At 37.4% G+C, this 20,485-nt stretch overlaps 1 protein-coding gene across 1 annotated transcript in view; it reads right to left on the bottom strand.

Moving 5' to 3' along the window:
* ZNF804B (zinc finger protein 804B) overlaps window positions 1-16,921 on the bottom strand; it is a 583,465-nt gene extending 566,544 nt beyond the window's left edge. The window contains exon 1 of the mRNA XM_049893625.1: window positions 16,493-16,921. Coding sequence (XP_049749582.1) covers window positions 16,493-16,600 — 108 coding nt within the window. The 5' untranslated portion in view covers window positions 16,601-16,921. The remainder of the gene's footprint in view (window positions 1-16,492) is intronic.
* Between the last annotated feature and the right edge of the window lie 3,564 nt (window positions 16,922-20,485).

The following is a 20,485-nucleotide window of genomic DNA, read 5'->3' as shown; positions in this document are numbered from 1 at the left end:
AAACTACTTCTCTATGCTATTATAAGATGGGAAAGTTTCCAAGCTCCCACATTAGGGGGCAGGGGAGTCATGCATAAAACAATGAAAACATATAGAGCAAGGCCCTACACATCAGTTATTTTAAAATGTGAAATAAAAATTTAAAAAAACATACCATTTTTGTCTCCAAGCAGCCCTGGAAGGAACCCATCATTTAGTGGTCACACGTGCATATCAGAGACCCTGAGAGGAGCCTCAGCTGTTGAAACATCATCTCCAAAGCAGAAGTGATTATTACCTTGGCTCTCAAGGTTATTACATGAATGGTCTCTAATATCTTTTGGTCAAAATATACTTAACAAAGATAGTGTAAGTTTCCAAAATTGATTCAAAACATTTTAAAAACCTCCTCTTTCCTTTGTTTTTCTGATAAAAATGTTAGCTACTTATAGAGCAAGAAAGCCCTTATGTGGCCAGACCACCCCAGATAAGCCCAGAGCAGCAAAGAAGAGTATTCTGGGTGAACTTTAAGTCATAATATCTTTTTTTGTGTGCATATGTATAAAGTTAATTTTCAGTTCCCCTATTTTATAAGAAAGGGCCTATTTATAATGAATTTACTGCACAGACAACTAAGATTAACAATGATCCAACTCTGGTACTCTTATTGTTTATAAATCATTTTCTGAGTTTTGTTTGTAAGAGCAGCAACTACAACAAAAAAGTCATGGTTACTTATTTGGCACAACCGACAATAAGTAATTAGAATCGCTCATGTCAGGATTGCAGACTAATAGAGTGTATAGTTCTGTAGTGAGATTAAAAGCAGTCTCTCTACCTAAGAACATTTCATTATTTCCACATTACATGGCTTACAAAGTTCTGCATGGCAGGCTCTTACCTACCAGTCCTGCCTATTTTTGTACCCCCTCAGTCCACACCACGTTCCAAGCCTGGGTGACTTTCCTCAGGGCCTGCCTCAGGGCTCACTTCCTGCTCAGTCTTTCTGTCTCAGAATAGACATAATTTACTTTGAGAAGTCTTTGCTCATTCTAGGACTAGGTAGGGTCACCTGTTGTTTCCTTCTTTAACATCAGTTACTTTTCTTTCACCAGAACTTGTAAATTTATTAGTAGAAAATTAAGTAATAAAGATTTGGGTAGTATCTATCTTCCAAACCCTACTGTAGTGTCCACAAGGACAGGTACTAAGCCTCTTGTGTTTACCTCACTATCACCAGCACCCTGTATGGTGCCCAGTGTGCAGTAAATGGCTCCCAAATGATTTTTTGACCAACTGATTTATGAAGATCTGAACTCTACCAGCTCTGAGGCAGAGTCAGGAGTGCTCAATTCTTCACTGAGAACCTGAGGTGACAGGTTCAGGACATCACAGAGCTCTTCTGGCTGGTGCCTCTTCTCCCCACTAAGTCTTTTTCTTAGGAGCTTCCTCTTTGTAGCATCCACACTCTAGGAAATCCTTCCAAAGACCTAAAGCCCTACCAAAGCATAACCTTAAGTTAAATCCCATCTTTAGTGCTCCCATCCTCAACTTCCATTATCCTGTTCAATGGACCCCTTCCTTTTCCTCCAGGAACCTAATACCTGAGGTATCAGGTAAAGAGACAAATCTCCTTTAGCACAGTGGTTAGTAGTGTGGCTGCTAACTGAAAGGTCAGTGGTTTTAACCCACCAGAAGCTCCACAAGAGAATAATGCGGCAGTCTGTTTCCATAAAGATTACAGGATTAGAAACCTTTTGGGGAAGTTCTACTCTGCCCTAGTTGTCACTTTAAGTCAGAATCCACTCAATGACAACAGCTTTTTATTCACATTGTTGTGTAAATAACAGGGTTAAGAGATGTTTCCTATGCATATCTGCATTTAGCAGCATCTAAGTTGACATGTCTGACCTCTGCCACTAGAAACAAAGGAACCAGTATGGAGAAGAGATAGCACCTTCTCAATGGACAGTAGCCAACCATGTCTCCCACACACACAAACCCCCATGATTAAAGGGCACTCAGGCCCCACACCACACAAACTCCAGTCTTGTGTTCTGATAATATCTTCTAGGCTCTACATCTACAGAATCCCTTCATCCCTCAGATGATCACACTTTTGGTGTTGGCCGGTTGGCTGCACCCCACAACAGGACCAGGAAGATTACAGGAAGCCTGACTTTATTTGCTGTCATCCTATTGGCCTCATGCAGGTGTCTTAAGTTTCAAAAAGAAAACAAAACCCAAAGCACAAAAAATAAAAAGTCTATAGCTAAAATTTTACATGTGTCTAGGTCTAAATAGGAAACCTTGATGGCATAGTGGTTAAGAGTTACAGCTGCTAACCAAAAGGTCAGCAGTTCGAATCTACCCGGTGCTTCTTGGAAACTCTATGGGGCAGTTCTACTCTGTCCTATGGGGTCTCTATGAGTCAGAATTGACTCGATGGCAACAGGTTTGGTCTAGTTTTTGGTTAGATCTAAATAAATTTCAAATTCTGATCTAAGAATTCAGTGCCTTTGGGTCAACAGAACCACTTCAACTGGAATAGGTATCTCAGTTCACCCATTTCAGATGTACCCATCTTGCTTTTTTTCCCTTTGTGTTTTATCCAAAGGAGTTGCATCTCTAAAGCTTGTAGCTGATGCTACTTCCCAGTACTATTTGGTTCATTGGAAACGCAGCTTGTCTTCTCACATGTGATTTATCTTTCCCTTCCGCTACGTGGTCAGTAAGTTTCTGGCACCTAGAAAACCCTTAACGAATACTTATTGAATAAATTGTTGAGTGAAGGAATAATAACTTTGACTTGCCAATTATGTTTTCTTTTTTTTTTTCTTTTTTCCTGTTTTCAATTCTAGAAGTCTTAGCCTTCCCTAGACTTCAGCTTCTGTGTCCAGGTTTCTGTCCCATACGCTGGCTAATTCCCACCTGAGTCTGTTTAAAGACTGCCTCATCTCTTTCTTGGACACTCAACTCAGAGGAAAACTTGTGCTTCCTAGGGCTCATCCACTTGGGTGTTCCTTAGGTTCGAACTCCCATAATCACTTTAGCGTTTTCCATAAAAACTGCATACATAGAGTAAAACCAATATATAATCAATGCCTCATGATGGGATTAATTGGAAATATGTCAAAAAGCTAATTGAGTTTCCCCCAGTTAACAGATATGCATTGCATTTTAACTATGTTCTGAAAACATCATGTGCTTGCTTGTCTTGGTCCATCTATGTGGCATTCAAATCTTGAATCCTCAGGGCTTATATCCAGATGTACCTTCCTGTCCCAGATTCCGAGAAAAAGGTGGTATATTTCATCGTCCAAGATACCGCCCCCCAGCTTTAGCCAAAGCAGTTCTACTTATGTCTAACTTTCCCTGGCTCCCAAGGTTTCCTTAGAATAAAGGATATCATAGTTTTAAAACATAATTAATTGATTACATAACAGCAACCTGAAAAACACTGGCCAAACTTCAGTGAGTTATTTCAAACAATTAAGAGAGGGTGATAAAAAAATTTAAAGTTGCGGTTTCTTCCCACGTCTTGTCAAACATAACACTCATCAAGATTAGAAGCTGAATCATAAGGCCAGCCTTATATTCTTGACTTAATGAAGAATTTAACAATTTTGTACCTGAATTTTTTCCCACAACTAGACCACCTGTTGTATTCCAGTTACTGTATATTCAATCTAATTCTAAAAGCTTCAGATTAAGTGAAGCTACTATAAATCCAGATAAGCACTCAGCTGCTAAACAAAAGGTTGGCAGTTGAAGTCTACCCTCAGAGGTGCCTTGGAAGAAAGGCCTGGCAATCTACTTCTGAAAAATGAGCCATTGAAAACCCTATAGAGAACAATTCTACTTTGACACATATGGGTTGTTATGAGTTGGAATCAACTCCATGGCAACTGGTTTTTTTTTTTTTTTTTTTTTACTATAAATTCATTCATGGCCATTCCCTATGAATATGTTTATGTGTATGAGTTATAATTTCTTACCAGTTATGCCTTCTTACCGGCTGTACTTCCTATGGGAAACTGGTTTTCTCTATTACTTTCAGGGTTGGAGTGTAGCTGATGATTAAAGAGAATAGAACTTAGTGTGATTAAAAAAAAAAAAAACCTCACACCTAAGGGACCTACCATTAGAAGGGACACATAAAGAAGGTTTATTATTTCTTCTTCTTTCTCTTTTGTAACACAGTTTCCCAAATCTTCTCTTCATGATGATAAGAAAGGAAATTCTCAGTGATTGTGACCAAGGACTTTCATAACAACATCAAACAGACCTCTCAAACTCACACCATATATTATGAATATTAGAAGAGGAACATTAAATTTGATTAAAAATAAATGATTAGTTCTTTAAGTATATTTAAATTCCCTTAAATTAGGATTGATTAATATAAGCATTTTGGGTGCTTTATCTATAATCTTCTTGGCAATTATCCTGTTTCCATGGCAATGCAAACTTGTATTTATCCTTGTGCATGGATGTGAAATTATAACAACTTTTGTAATAGAGTTTACGTAGCATTTGCACATAAATTTCATCTCTATGAGAAGTCTAAGCAGAGGTTTCTTTCCTGGAATCATTTATTATTATCTTGCCACTAAATACATAATTCACATCTCCCCTCAAATAATGAAAACTCAGCAGAGCTATGACTAACCACTTGCAAGGAATTCCTAAGTCACATGAGGGATGGATCTTTGAGTTTCAACATGTAATATTAAGGAAACGATAATGAGATACTTCACAGATGTCACCCTAGATATTATCTATGTGTTTTATTAGCATAAATCCATTCATTCTTACCTAAACAGTATTCTCTTGCTCAATTGTTTCAAATAGTTAGCAAGTTTGCTTCAGTCACACAAAGTGAAATACAAAAGTGAAATCACTGAAACACTGTCCAGTGTCTACCCTTGCCAAAAAAAAGATGGTCTAATTTCAATAGTTTCTGTCAGTTGAGATGTAAATATATGTCTATGTCTTCCTTACTAAAATTCAGTTTAGTTTTTAATTTTTTAAAAAATAGAACAGTTTATAATCTATGGTTTTACAAGGGTGGTTGCCTTTGGGGTGGGATAGTGGATGGTAAAGGACTCCTGGGGGCTTCTGGGTTGCTATAATGTCCTACAGCTATATCTGGGGCAACTAATAGCTGTACACTTATGATTTGTGCCAATTTCTATGTTAGTCCTGAGTGCAAAAGTAAAAAAAAAAAAAACTTTTAATTTAGATATCACTATGCCTAGTATGCCTAGCATGGAAACCCTGGTGGTGTAGCAGTGAAGTACTATGGCTGCGAACTAAAGGGTCAGCAGTTCAAATCCACCAGGCACTCCTTGGAAACTCTATGGAGCAGTTCTACTCTGACTTACAAGATCACTGTGAGTCAGAATCGACTCCATGGCAACGGGTTTGGCTTTTTGGTTTTATGTCTAGCATAGGAGCCCTGGTAGCACAGTGGGTAAGCACTTGGCTGCTAACTGAAAGGTTGGCAGTTCAAACCCATCAGCCATTCCATGGGAGAAATATGTGGCAGCCTGTTTCCGTAAATATTCACAGCTTTTACGGGGCAGTTCTACTCTGTACTATAGGGTCACTCTAAGTCAGAATCAGCTCAACGGCAGTAGTTTTGGTTTTTGTCTAGCATAGAACATGTTTGATATTTCATGAAATTACAATTATTACTTCAATTGGTACCACGACTTTTTATTTAAAACTAGTGCTTTTTTGTCCTAGAAATTTGTAAACATCTAAATCTAAGACTAAATAAATTAAGAAGGATGATCTTAAAAGTGCCTTTAAAATGATCTGGTTTGTTGTGTGCTTAAGTTTGTCTTCCAGATAGAGGATATATACAGTAGTAAAGTAAAATATCTAGGAAAAGTAGACAATATTTGAAAATGTAGATACTGTTTCTAAATATATGATAATGTTTTCCAAGTTGACCACTTTATAGAAAATAAAATCCACCACTGTATTTTAAAACCCCACTACCCACTACCACGTGGATTTGAAAAACCCCACTAGTATATTTTAAAACTTGTATTACATTAAAAAGTATAATAAAGCATTTAGACTTACAGAAAGTTCGATTAATATATAAAAAAATGCAACTGATGTACATGTCAGAGGGCGTACTTTGTTCTCATAAATTTTTCATTCCTTTACATGACTTAACAAAGAAAAATTACCAGCTGCCTCTGAATATTTGAAGGAATGTCATGTTGAAAAGGGATCTACCCTCTAGTTCCAAAAGGGCACAATGAAGAACAGTGAGTAGAAAGGAGGCAAGGAAGATTCAGCATTCAATACATTAGTGTCGCAAGAGAATAAGTCACCTGGGTAAGCAAAGAGGCTGCCACCATTAGAAATGTTCAAGCAGAGGTCAGACAATCATATTAAGTGTAATTGTATCCATTTCCTGTCATTGCTATAACAAATTATCACAAATTTACTGGCTTAAAACAACACAAATTTATCATTTTTCAGCTCTGTAGATCAGAAGTCTCACTGAGATAAAATCAGGGTGTTAGCAGGGCTGCGTGGTTTCCTAGAGGCTCTAGGGAAGAATCAATTTTCTGGACTTTTCCAGATTCTAGAGGCCACATGCATTTCTTGGCTTGTGGCCCCTTCTTCCATCTTCAAAGCCTGCAGCGTATCATCTGCAAATCTCTCTCTGACTCTGACTCTCCCAACTCCCTCTTATGAGGATGGTTGTGATTACAGTTTACCCAGATAATACAGAGCAATCTTCTATCTCAAGATCCTTAACCACAACTCCAAAGTCCCTTTTGCCCTGTAAAAGGTAAAGTTTCAGGAATTCAGAACATGGACGTCTTGGGGGGAAGGAAGGGCGGCATTATTCTGTCTTCCATAGTATATATTAGAAAATATACAGAGGGAGACTAAACTAGATTGCTAAGGGCTCTTCCAAGTTTCAGGTTCTACAAATAAAGCAAGGAAATCAAGTATCTATTTTACCTGCTATAACAAAAATTGATTTGTATTAAGAAGCTGACGACAACAAAACCTGATTCTCTCCACTCCAAAGAGTATTACTTTCTCTTTACATTCACCTTAGATGGCTGGATATTTTAGATATAATTCATTACTTAGAAGAAGTCCAAGCTCCTCTTGTAGACAGGGGCCACATCCTACATGCTTAATGAATATCAAATGACTAACTCAGGAAAGGACAAGTGCTAATAAAACCTTTTTGGGATGTATGTGACTGATAAGCTCAGGCAGTTAGAAAGTGTCGACAATTATGCAACAACTATCCTGTGGTTGTTCCTGGATGGTATTTCTCGAGAGCTATGGTGGTAATTGATTAGGGAATGATTGTCTCTTAAAAACAAAAATACAAAAGAAAAAGTGTAAGCAACACCCTTCTTCCTCCTTACTACTCATTCACTAAATAGGAAGGGAATCAGTTGTAATTCACTTCTCAGGAGCTATTAAATGTGTGCCAATGAAAAACATTGCTCAACTAATTCATATCTGAATTTTTATATATACCCAACTGTCAATTTCTTGTAGCCATTTGCAGAAGATGTTTTAGAATGGTTACATGGTATAAAGCACTCTGCAATTTGGATTAGCAGAAAGTATTAAATTATACTAAAAGCAATTGACTAAATGGTCATGGTATATGTTTAAGTAAGAGACATTATCATGGAAACAGTGTCCACTTAATCCATCAGTGGAACAGTTTACACTCTTAAAGATTCCAGTTGACTTACAAAAATTCTTAATGGAAAAGTTTTCACCATGGAGCTACAACCAACATATTTATACTAATTAAAGAGAACATATTTATACCAAAGGGAGCATATTATACCAACTAAATTTCTGTTGTAATCTATTTGATTTCTATTGAAATCATTAAATTAACTAAAATAAAAATAACTATTTACATCAGAAATCTTCAAGCTGTCTTCAAAAGTTTATCCATACCACACCATCAGATGTACACACATGTAAACACCCACAATCTCACTATTTGCTAATATTTACAGAACACTTAAGGAACATCAGGTACCAGATGGAAAACACTGCATTAGGGACTATCTGTCCCCATTGTGAAGAAATGAAAATTGAAGTTAAGAAAAGTGGTAAGACTGCTAGGCAGTGACAAAACTAGAATGTAAAACTAGCACCATCTAACTCTGATTTCCCTTCTTGACCTCCATGCAGTACTACTTCTCTATCATTGATTAGGAGCAATAAACAATCCAGTAGTGCTAAGGATGGGGTGAAATATATCTATGTAAACTACATCATGGAAAAATAAAACATGAAAATGAGTATTTGTATAAATTAATGTTCTTAAGCCCTATACATATACTTCAAATTTCCTTCTATTCACTAATTACAAAATACAAACATCTACCCTGAAGAATTATTTTCACTTTTCTGGGACTTTCTTGCAGTGCAGTTTCACAGAAGTTATTTCACCACTATTCAATAAGTCTAGGGGACTTTTAAATCATGAGATAAAAATTTCAAGCACTCCTCATATCAAAAAGATCCATGGTAGTGTTCTGAATGATGACGAATCTAATATTGTCTTTCTGACATAAGTCATTCATTAATTCATTTATTCACTCATTCAACAAATATTTGTTGATTAAGTATAATAAGTCAGATGCTGTGCTCAGCTTTGGGGATATATAGGTGAAAGCAGATCTAACTCCCAAAAATCGCAAAATGTAGACCAGTATAGTACAACAATTACAATTCCGTGATAACCAAAGCAGACAATGGAAGTGATGGCAGCCTACAAGAGAAGGACTATAACAGGGAGCTCAGCTAAGTCGAATGAGGACCCAACTCTTTAGTAAAGTCTGAAAGAATTATAGTACTTGGCTCTACAAATGAAGAAGGGGAAAAGAAGACTTGTGGCAGAGGGAACAGCATGTGCAACGGCATAAAGGTCTATAAGCATGTGTCATTGTTAAGAACTATGACCAGTTGGGTATGGCTTGAGCATAGGATCATATGGAAGAATAGAGTCGAAGCTGAAGATGTGCTTGAGAATTGTATCATGAAAAGACTTTGAATATTTTAAGATAATGTGAACCTGATTAATATGACCACCTCCAAGTCTCTCCATTTCACGTTCAGATGAAGAACATCACCAGGGAGGGTAAGACTTAAGGGGAGCCTCCACCCTCTCCATCACTCCAGAAAAGGGCTCCATGGTTATTTTTTGTTTAGAACATGGCATTTATTTCATTCATAAAGAGGAAATGTATACAGCCTTTGCTTGCCAAGAAAGATGTTAGGGAAATGATTATTCATAGCAAAATAGAGATCTGGAAAGGACATATGTAAGTATGAGCATTGGGAACTGACTGTATTTGGTGCTGGGGAGGCACATGGGACAAGGGAAGTGCTGAGTAATAGCTGTGGGAAGGAGGGCAGGGAAGAACACTGGTAGGTGGCTTCTGATTGGAGATATGGGGGAAGTTCTACATTCTGAACTAGAGATAAAAGTTGTGCAGGGATGGTGAACAGAGAAGAAACATCTACGGGGTGGGGGGTAGGGGACAGCAGACAGAATGAGATGGTTCTTATCCTAACCTATGTGTGAACAAAAAAAGATGCTGAAAAAGTTGGTACTCATGGGAGTGAAAAGAGTAAGAAAGGATGACAAGAAGAAAAACAGGGAGGGAGAGGATGATTTAAGGGGGAAAAAAATACTGGCAGTATCCACTTCAAAATAAACTATATTTTGTCTCTTTCACCCACACAAAAGTGAAATGCAATTTGCCAAAAGGAATTTGCCAATTGTCGAAGCAAAAAACTGGCAACACTAATTATACTTGCTACAGATGATCAAACTGAATACTCCCCATGAATCATTCCCAGAGCTGTCCGGTACACAGCCCCTGAGTGGCATCCCTATGCTTGGACATGCTATACCTTGTCATTTATTTATAGCCTGGCTTGCTTTCACAATAGACCTAAGTCAACCAAAAGAAACTTTATATGTTAAAACAATAAAAGACAATTTAAAAGAATAAGAGCCAAGGAAAAGGAAATTAAAATTAGAGCTAGACTGGGAATAGGAGAAGAGCAGGGGTGGGAATATCAGGTCCATTTGAAGGCCAAGAGGCAATTCCCACTGCCTGGTTAAGTCACAGGTTTGTCTCTGGGCCTCCTATCAGCCAAAGCAGAAAAGGAAAAAAAGTTACAGAGTTTTTTATAAATCTGCATAGAAAACATATATATTCTTCAGAAGTATATGTTTGGATTTTAGATATCAAATCAGAATGAAGGAAGAGTTTAATGTTTGTTATCTGGGATCCATCTCAGGAAAATTAAGATCGTTAGTGAATATTTTAAAGAGGAATTCAAAAAGGCCTTCTCTATTTTAAATGCTATATGACATTCCTTTGCACTTTTTTTTTTTCTTCTTCTTCAATATGCTAAGAATGTTATAGTTACTACTGAGAATGCTGTCTAAGGTAAAATGTAATCCAAATTTCTGGAATTTCTTTTAAAGTTTCGTAAGAATTTCCAAAGCAAGGGAAACTGTAGAACTCTTTCATGAAAATATATTAAATATTTAATTCCTTGCCTGAGACCTCATCAACTAAATAAACCTGATATACAAAAGCATAAGACTCATGTCTGCAAAAGACTGCTACCTATCATCTTGTAAAGATTATCTGAATGTTCATGAAAAACTGTATCTGTTAAAATCAAAAGACATTTTAAAGCAAGGTGGCATTTTTTATTTCAGTTTTGATTCAAATTATTTTCTTTAAAAAGTAAGTACATATATACTAAAGAATTATTAGGACAATGTATATTTTGAACAAACTGACTTCCCATTAAAATAAACTTGATAAAGTAATTTGAAATATATATTATTATTCCTCTTACTTCTTGTTCCCAGTGCAGCCTTAAATCTACTGACATTTCAAGCTCTGTTAATACTTGTGCTTAAAAAATATGTATTTTAGTGATATGCATTGTACAACAAAGATGTCACAGTTACAGTGAAGACTAAGATTCTTTTGACTACAAATCATTAAGTTATATGTCAAATACCAACTTCACTTAGCCTACACGTGATTCTAAGATGTTCTATATTTATGTAATTTTATTTCCAAATTATGGGATGGAAACCTGAAACAGAGTTAACCTTAGGTGTATATCTAAAAAAAATAAATCAAGGGATCTGACTAATTAAATTTCAATTTTGAAATAAATATAGTATAATCTCATAAAAGTATCAAATTATAGCACTAGAATATTTGATTCTTCTTATCATGCAAACTTTCCTAAGCCATATAAACATAAATTTATGCCTATTTTGTTAGGCATAAATACCAAACACAAGCTCCTGAAATCAGTTTGAAAAAGAAAAGAAAGGACTGAAAAGGCAATAAGAAAATAGGACATTGCTTAATAGGATATTTGACACAATAAAGAAAGTATATATTTATAAGAATCATCATTCCGTCTTCTTTAATGAAAACATCTGAAAGTTGGAATATGGAAGGTAGTATTATGTATTCATGAATTTGAGAAGAAGAGGCAGGTGACTTCCCTACGTGAGGGCTTGTCTTCATGATTATATTAGGCACATGAAAAGTGTACCTGTTTGTGAGCATTGTTAATGTTTAAACATGTTCTTATTAAGCATAATGAAAATACACACAGTTGTATTACAGGCATTAGAAAATAGTCAAGGATATAGCTGTACTCATGTCTTCATTTAAGGAGTTCTCTAGATAGATGCAGCTTCAAGGTAATTAATCTTTCCTAAAAAAAAAAATATATATATATATATATGTATATATGTGTATGTGTGTGTGTGTGTATTTGTGTTTATGTGTGCCTTTTTTTTTTATATATACACACATTTGTAGTTTAAAAAAGGGAAAGGAGCTTAGCAGGATTTTTTTAGTCCATTAAAATGTTTATTTATATACCACCTCCTTCTATTATCTAGTTTAGCCAGATACGTAACTTAAAATACAATCACTAAACATTAAAAAAAAAATTCCAAGAACGCTAATCTGCTGCTCATGTGGAAATTTCAAGAAGTTCCTTTACATCCAGACTGTCTTAGGGGAACACAGTAGACATTCCCAGAAGCAAACACTTCTGGCTATCTAACTATGATGCTGTCAGGAATAAGAACATCTTAAGAACTATCACCCCATTTAATCTTCAAAAGAGTGATAATAATCTAAAAGTATACCACAGATAAAATATACAACTATAATCATTATTAACATTTTATCAGTAGGTATCCAAAATAATTCTTGCTATTAACCATGCATAGATGAATAAGCCATAACAAAACATACCCAAATGAATATAAGTTTAAGGTGATATTTTAGAATATACAAAATATCACTGAAGTATGGTGATAGAATAACTTAGAAGTTCATCAAAAAATGAATTCACCTGTAGACTTTTTTTCTTAATGAATCCTTCAATTATTGTTATAAAATTTTATCATTAATATGTTTGATGGTAGAGACTATAATGTGATATATAACTTGTGTTTGACCAATGTGTGTATTTGTATCTTTATATCTATTTATGTATATCTATGTATATACACGTATGTGTATGTGTATCTCATACTGATTTTTAATGTCATCATTCAATTAGATTATTTTCCTCTTGAAGTAGGATTGGTGATGACTATCCTAAAATATGGGAGGATGCATTATTTTTTCCCATAAGAATAAAGACTTTTATCCTTAAGCAATATGGAATACTGTCTGAGATTTTTCTTTTCCTTAAACTCCTGGATTTAAAGTAACAAAGTATCTCATATCAATTATTCACATTCTAATTAGGCTGAAAAGCTTATGCTATTTTTTTCATACGCAAGTCTCCAAAAAGAAGAGAGATGCAACAGATAAGACATTTGCATGCTTCCACTCAGAAGATAGGAACTGAATTTCACTATATGATATTCAGAGTTTACTGATTCGTGAAAATTGTTCGGGGGGGAAATGCTTTATTTCACAAGTAATCAATTAAGTATTTATTATAAAGATTCCATATAATGATATACTATGTTTTCTCAATGAAATCCTTTGAAATAAAAAAGTATATAAATATAACCATTCTCTTCAATTTAATATCATGTTTTCAAATTCTAGAGGAAATATCATGTGCTCAGATTCTACAGGCAATACCATGTGTTCAAATTCTACAGGCAATATCATGTGTTCACATTCTATAGGCAATATCATGTTTTCAAATTCTAGAGGCAATATCATGTGCTCAAATTCTACAAGCATGTGATTTGAATGTAACAAATGTATATGACTACTTTAAATATATGAGTTATATCTTCAAGACAGTGACATATTAACCTATGTTATCTATGAATATTTAAATCAGAAATACGAAAGAAAAAGCTCTTATTATGTCAACAAGGAATACAGAAGTTTCATTCAATAATTCTGTCATGTTTGATATTATGACCACGTACTGTTTGTTTTTTTTAAAAAATAGCTATATTTAAATAGGAAATTATGGATTAAAATATAAAGATCCCTTCAATTAAAAGAGTAGGAACCAAAGTTGATTATTGGAGAACTAAGAAAAAGAAAAGTTAAGTCAGCTAATGATAGCCCAATCTATAGTCCCAGATAAACTGAGTCTCAGACAGTTGAAATATTTAAAGTCATTGATATAATGTCAATTTGAGACCATTCCAGGCACTAAATTTGAAAAAGGTATTGTTCAGTAGCCGTATGCTTAAAGGAAAATAGATGACTGTGTATTTTACGGATACAGGAGTTTAATATTTATACCGAGGGGAAAAAATCAATAAATTTGTGTCAGCCTGAAAGTAATTGGAGGGGCTATTTGTTGCTAAGCATAAAAAAGAAATGATGTATAACCATACAGTTTTTAGTTTCATGCTTCACAACTCACTCATTAATAAAGAAGGTAAACACATACTTACGAAGACCAGGAAATTGTTTTTCAAATGCATAATAGGGTCCAGAAAACAGTGACATATTTTAACTTTGGGAGAAAGACTGTTATGCTGTGGGAAGCCAAGCTCAACGCAATGTTATTTAATACTTGTGTCAACCACCAGCCTTTGACACAGAATGAACAAAACATGAATTTTGCACACCTTACTCATTTCTCATGCAAAACTATTCGAACTTTGAAAAAGACATTCAAATTCTTTGGTAACATGTAAAAGAAAACAAAAATAAATCAAATCAGGATTGAGAAGTATATATGCAGACTAATTTAGATTTTTTTTTTAATGGTGTGTGTCTAAATTCGAGCCTCGGTGGCACAGTGGTTAAAAGCTTGGCCGCTAACCAGAAGGTCTACAGTACAAATCCACCAGTTGCTCCTTAGAAACCCTATGGGGGCAGTTCTACTCTGTCCTATAGGGTCGCTATGAGTCATAATCGATCCAATGACAATGGGTTTTTGGTTTTTTTTTTTTCGTTTTATATCTAAGTACACCTGAATGTGGAAATATTGGAAAGAACAATCCAGTGAGTCAAAATAGAGAGCTCGGATAACGAAGTAAGTTAATTAGCACTTGTGTAATGTCCTGTGCATGTGGTGTGCCTGGTAAGCCCTGGTCAGCAGCACAGCCATGTGGATGATGGGTCCATTCTTATATTCACAGTCACATGTCCAGTCCCTGTGTGGTCAGTCAGGCTCCCAGGAGATGTGTTACTATGGTGGACAAGGAAGGGCACCTTTGTCCATGTGACAGAAATCTCTTCTGCAAACTCTTTAGCCTTTAGGAAATGAACACCATCTTCTAACCAGTTTATAATAGAATTGAAGCAATGTGGAAACTGTAAAGTAAACCTTCCTTCATCCTATGAATTGTTAAGGCACTGATATTACAACACATTAACCAATTCAGATTTCCATAGCCAACAGGAAGCTTTGCAAAACAGCCACAGAGATTATCAAAGTCCTGAAAAATAATACTATCCTGATGAGAAAGGTGAAATACTCTGGGTTTTCAAAACAAATGGGCTTAAAGAGAAATTTGAAGGATTGAAGTTTGCTACCAGGAAGTTTCTCCTGACAGAGTGGGTTGTTAAACATGAAAGTGGTTTGCTGAGGCTGCAGTAACTTCAACCCTGGAAATCTCTAAAAACTGGAAAGATTTAGACTTACTGCTCAGAAGGTTTGAATGTGGACTTTATTTAACTAAAATCTTCCAATTCCTTCTAACCCAATGGATGAATTGCAAGTACAGATCTATACAATATTTTTTATCTACTACTGATTAAGTACCTGTAGTTGGGGAGAAGGTTGCCACAACTCACTTTCCACAGTGCATTAAAGCATGGGAGGCAATAGTTTATCAAAATTAGGAGTCTTAGTGATGTCTCTGAGTACTTACATTTTCTGATTTCTCATGCTAATCATATATATCCCTTTAAACAAAGGTTGTTTTTCTTTAATAATTATTTTAAAAAATTACTAATTATTGCAATTATTAAACTGTGATGGAAAGTGCCAAAAATTAAAAAGAAAAATCAGGTAACTTAAGCCTTTCTCTTTATATCAGTACAGACTTAATATCTGATATTTACATTAAACTAGAAAAGTTGATCTTTAAGTTTAGACACTTAATGACTTACTAATAGTGCTAAGATTATTAATATATCATGCTACATATACATATATATGCACATTTTCTTAAAACATCAGTGTAGTATCTACTAAAGAATGAGTTAATAATATATTTAAGTCATAGATTTTGGACAAAATCATTTTATGTTTAATGGAAGATTTTTAAAAAAACAGCAACTAAAAAGTATTTGAATAAAGTGAACAGTTAACTGCATTGAATAGTTTACTGCATTGAATAGCAATCACTCAAGTTGCAATTTTGCTGTATCTGTATATACTACAACATACTGTCCAACTAAGATTTTCATAAAGAAATCTTTAGCTTCCCTTAAAGAGCCGAGATAGTAAAGCAGTAGATTTAGTCACCCAACACCTTCCTTTAGCCTGTACATTGACAGAAAATCTATATTTTCTTATAAAATAACAGCAGCATTATTAAACTAACCCCAACTGATAACTTCACAAAAGTATACCATAAAGTGCCACTCAAACTTTCTAGGCTACCCAAATCAGCCGATTCATAACTTGACATAGCACAGAGAAGCTACCTCCACAGCCCTGCAGTTAACTGCCTCAGTATTTGCATCCGTAGCACTATAGATCCTAAATGGCTGTATTGAAAATACACAGGTAAATATACATCCCTCTTGTGTAGCAGTTTGTCAATAAATTGTATAAACAGACACAATGTACCTACATGCAAGACTTATGTCTTAGATATCTACTTCGCTCTCATTGTATCAGCCTTTGTGTGCCCAGGACAATCTCCCTGTCAATATATCTTTACGTTTACATTGATTTTGAATGTGTGTGTGTGTGTGTGCGCGCGCGTGTGCATGTGCGTGTGCGTGTGTGTGTGTGTGTGTGTGTGTGTGCAGGTTACCGGTGAGGGAGATCCGTTCTTGCAGAGGGGCCCTCTGAAGACTCCTTTAATACCCCGGTAGTGCCCATTGCTGAGATGTCTCGAACTGATGACCAGGTAACAAGCCATGTGGGTCCAGGTAAGAGGCGCAGTCTCAACTCCTCACCAGGCAACCAGCGGTGGAAATGCGGGCTGGTTTCTCAGCAGCAACAGTGACTGCCACCTCCCGAGAAGAAGCAGCCAGTAGTAAGCAGGGGACGCGGGAGCCGCGCGTCCCCGCTCCTCACCCCGCGTGGGGCCCCCGATTGCTGGCAGCGGCTGCTCTGACAGCGGCAGTGGCAGCAGCCACAGAACACTTAGGGGACTCTGTGAGCCAGTCCACATGCTGCTCTGACGAGGTGGCTGCTTAACAGCGGGCCGGCAATTTTTTTTTTTTTTTTAAGCACAACTTCCTGGTCTGCCAGGGAATCAGGAATTCCCCCTCCCCTTTCCTCCCGCCCCCGGCCTTCGCCCCAAGTGCACGCCTCGGCAGTGCTCAGGCGCGGGTCCCCATCCTCTGGTCCGGGCGTCCCCAGGCTGGGCTGTAACGCCGGGGATTCAGCAGCAGCAGCGGCAGCCTGTGAGAGGAGAGTGGCGGGGAGTCCTTGAGAGTACCAGATCGCCGCCCCCTTTGCAGCGTCGGGGGAGGGGGCGCAGGAGGCAGACGGAAGGCTGGGGTGAGGACAAAGAGTTGGGGACCCGGCGACTTTGCGCGGGGGCAGTCAGAGCCGCTGCTTGGCTCCGGGCTGCCGGGGAAGTGAGGGGCGCGCCAGGCGACCAGGCGAGGAGCTGACAGCTGCCGCGGTGGCAACGGAGGGCGCTCGGGACTGCAGGACGCGCCACTCCAGCATCTTGGCATCAGCCGCCCTAGCACCCTGGTCCCTCTGCCCTCTCTCTGCGCCAACTTTCCACTGTGTTTAGGGGCGGGGGACTGGAATGACAGGGGAGGGCCAAAGTGGAGGAGACTGGGAGGAGGAGAGGATTTGCTTTACTCTTTCGCTTCCTGCTCGCGTTCAGCGTTTTTTCTGCTCTTGGCTGACAGCTGCACTGGCAGAAGCAACAGCTCCCCAACCGGCTGTAAGAATAAACTGTGCAGCCCCAAATAGGGCACACAGATTAGAAGCTCTATCAGGGACGGATTAACCAGTAAATAAGGCATCTACGCATTTGCGATAAGCAAGGTACGCCCGGGCTTAATTGTGTTTACTTACTAATCTGTAGTGCACAATTTCACCTCATCATGTGGTGGAAAACAGGTAAAATTGTGCACTATAATGTAGTGAAAAACAGGTGAAACTGTGCGCTACAGATGAGTGAATAAACCAAAAAACCAAACGAAGCCCGTTGCTGTGCAATCTATTCCCACTGATAATGACCCTATAGGTCAGAATAGAACTGCCCCGTACTGTTTCCAAAGAGGGCCTGGTGGATTCAAACTGCCAACTTTTTGGTAAGCAGCCATAACTCTTAACCACTATTCCACTGGGATTTCTGATTAGGAAGTAAGCGCAGTAAACTCATGTTTATTGGGTAATCCATCCCTGAGCGCTATGGCAGGTAATGGATGGAGAAAGAAGTACATTTTAGATGAGCATATATGTGCACATATCTGGAATAGTAAAGATTCACTTACTATTATTTTTGTATTCTTAAAAAAAAAATCCTTAAAGCAGCAGATAAATACGGTCTAGATAGGACGTTTAAGTCTTCACAATCCCAGTAATCACCACTCAAATGTGGTTTTCTAACAGACATTGTATCATTTACTGTAAATAAAGCCACTAGAGAGCGAGCTGCACTGAGCATAAAATATGTGGACAGACATGTGCTCTGAAAAGAGAGGGAAGCCCATTTAGGGTCCAAAACAGCATTCCCTCTCCCCACCCCTGGCAGCCAGAAGATGGAAGCAGCAGAGGATTCTCTAATCCCTCTCTGCCCCTCCTCATCCCATCTGGGCTGGGGAGAAGGTGAAAGGTCAAACGACTCCTTTGCTCCTTAGCCTGAGCACTAGAATTAACTGAAGATTTACTGCTAATGCTCCCAGACCTTTCCTGCTCTTCAGTCTCCCACAACCTCACATTTGCACCCTGGTTGACAATGAAGACCTGTCACAATAACCAAAAAACCAAACACAGTGCCATCGAGTAGATTCCACCTCATAGCGACCCTATAGGACAGAGTAAAACTTCCCCATAGAGTTTCCAAGGAGCACCTGGTGGATTCGAACTGCCAACCCTTTAGTTAGCAGCCTTAGGATTTAACCGCTATTCCACCAGGGTTTCCCCTGTCACAATAGACAAGGAAAATAGGTCATTTAATTTTGCTTTTCGGAAACAACTTAGAAAACTCTTAAGCAAATGTTTCCCAATTATTATAACTTTTTAAACTAATATAAGCTTGACTTTTTGTTTACAGTATTACAATAGCTCAATATCCTTAATAGCTTATAAAAAACACATCCTTTTTCTCATGTTAAAGATTTTAGATAGTCTTTTTAAAGTGTTAGAAACTTCTGTAATATATAAAAATGTCCAAATGTTTTGCAATATGTTGTTGTTAGGTGCCGTCGAGTTGGTTCCAACTCATAGTGACCCTATGCACAACAGAACGAAACACTGCCCGGTCCTGCGCCATCCTTACAATCGTTGTTATGCCTGAGCTCATTGTTGCAGCCACTGTGTCAATCACCTCGTTAAGGGTCTTCGTTTTTCCCGCTGATCCTGTACTCTACAAAGCATGATGTCCTTCTCCAGGGACTGATCCCTCCCGACAACATGTCCAAAGTATGTAAGACACTGTCTTGCCATCCTTGTCTCTAAGGAGCATTCTGGTTGTACTTCTTCCAAGACATTCCAATATACTAACTGAAAATTATTGAATCTAAGACATTGCTGTTGTTTGTTGTTGCCTAGTTGACTATCACTAATGGAAACCTCATGTGTGCAGAGTAGAACTGCTCCACAGGGTTTTCAAGGCTCTGACCTTTCAGAAGCAGATCACCGGATTTGTCCTCCAAGGCTTCTCTGGGTAAGTTGAACCATCAACCTTCAGCTCTTAGTCAAGCACTTAACCATTTATACCACCCCAGGACCATGAAAAACTTGAAAAAAATTTTTAGTTCTTTAATTATTTTGCCAAAACTTTTGAAATTAAAAAATAAAATCTGTAGAGCAGTGACACTAGATGCAAAACATCCACTTCTCTTTTCTATTGAGATTTGGTGTGTTTAACAACATTGTGTTTATTCAACTTAGAGCTGTAAAATGTTTCATGAAGCCAAGAACAAAAGCCATTATTCATTTGAAGACATTAAATATACTATATAGAAAGAAAACAACATATTTGCAAACAGTAAAACTTCAAAAATAGGTGACAGATTTGCCAAACCATGAATAAAGTGGAATTTTAGAAGGAGATAGTGTGACTCAGTCTTTAACTACTATTTCACTCTTAATAAATGTAGGTAGCACACAGTATTGAGGACCTGAGTATAAGCATACTCTAGTGAGTAGAATCATTAGAGAGATGAATGACTTCACATTCTCTCAATAGCATTTCAAGGATACCATGCATTTTTCATTAATTAAATATACTTCCTGATAATGTTTAATTGGAGCCCTGGTGGCATAGTGGTTAAGAGCTCAGCTGCTAACCAAAAAGTTGGCAGTTCAAATCCACCAGCTGATCCTTGGAAAACTATGGGGCAGTTCTATTCTATCCTATAGGGTTCCTATGAGTTGGAACTAACTTGACAACACCTAACAACAACAAGGCTTAATTTTAAGAATCAGCCATACTTTTCTAAAATGAAAGGGCTGATTTGAATGATCAAAAAGTGTGCAAATCAAATATACCATTGGATGAATATATCTGTCTGTCTGCATTGCACATGCAGACAGGCTATGCTTCAGGTTTCCAGGCGGCCTTAAGACTGCTAGGAATGAGAAACATATGCCCAATGGCATCGACCATTCC

Source organism: Elephas maximus, chromosome 8, assembly GCF_024166365.1.
Source record: "Elephas maximus indicus isolate mEleMax1 chromosome 8, mEleMax1 primary haplotype, whole genome shotgun sequence".
NCBI lineage: Eukaryota > Metazoa > Chordata > Mammalia > Proboscidea > Elephantidae > Elephas > Elephas maximus.
The sequence above is the reverse complement of the archived record's forward strand: the minus strand, read 5'-3'. Positions and strand labels throughout refer to the sequence as shown.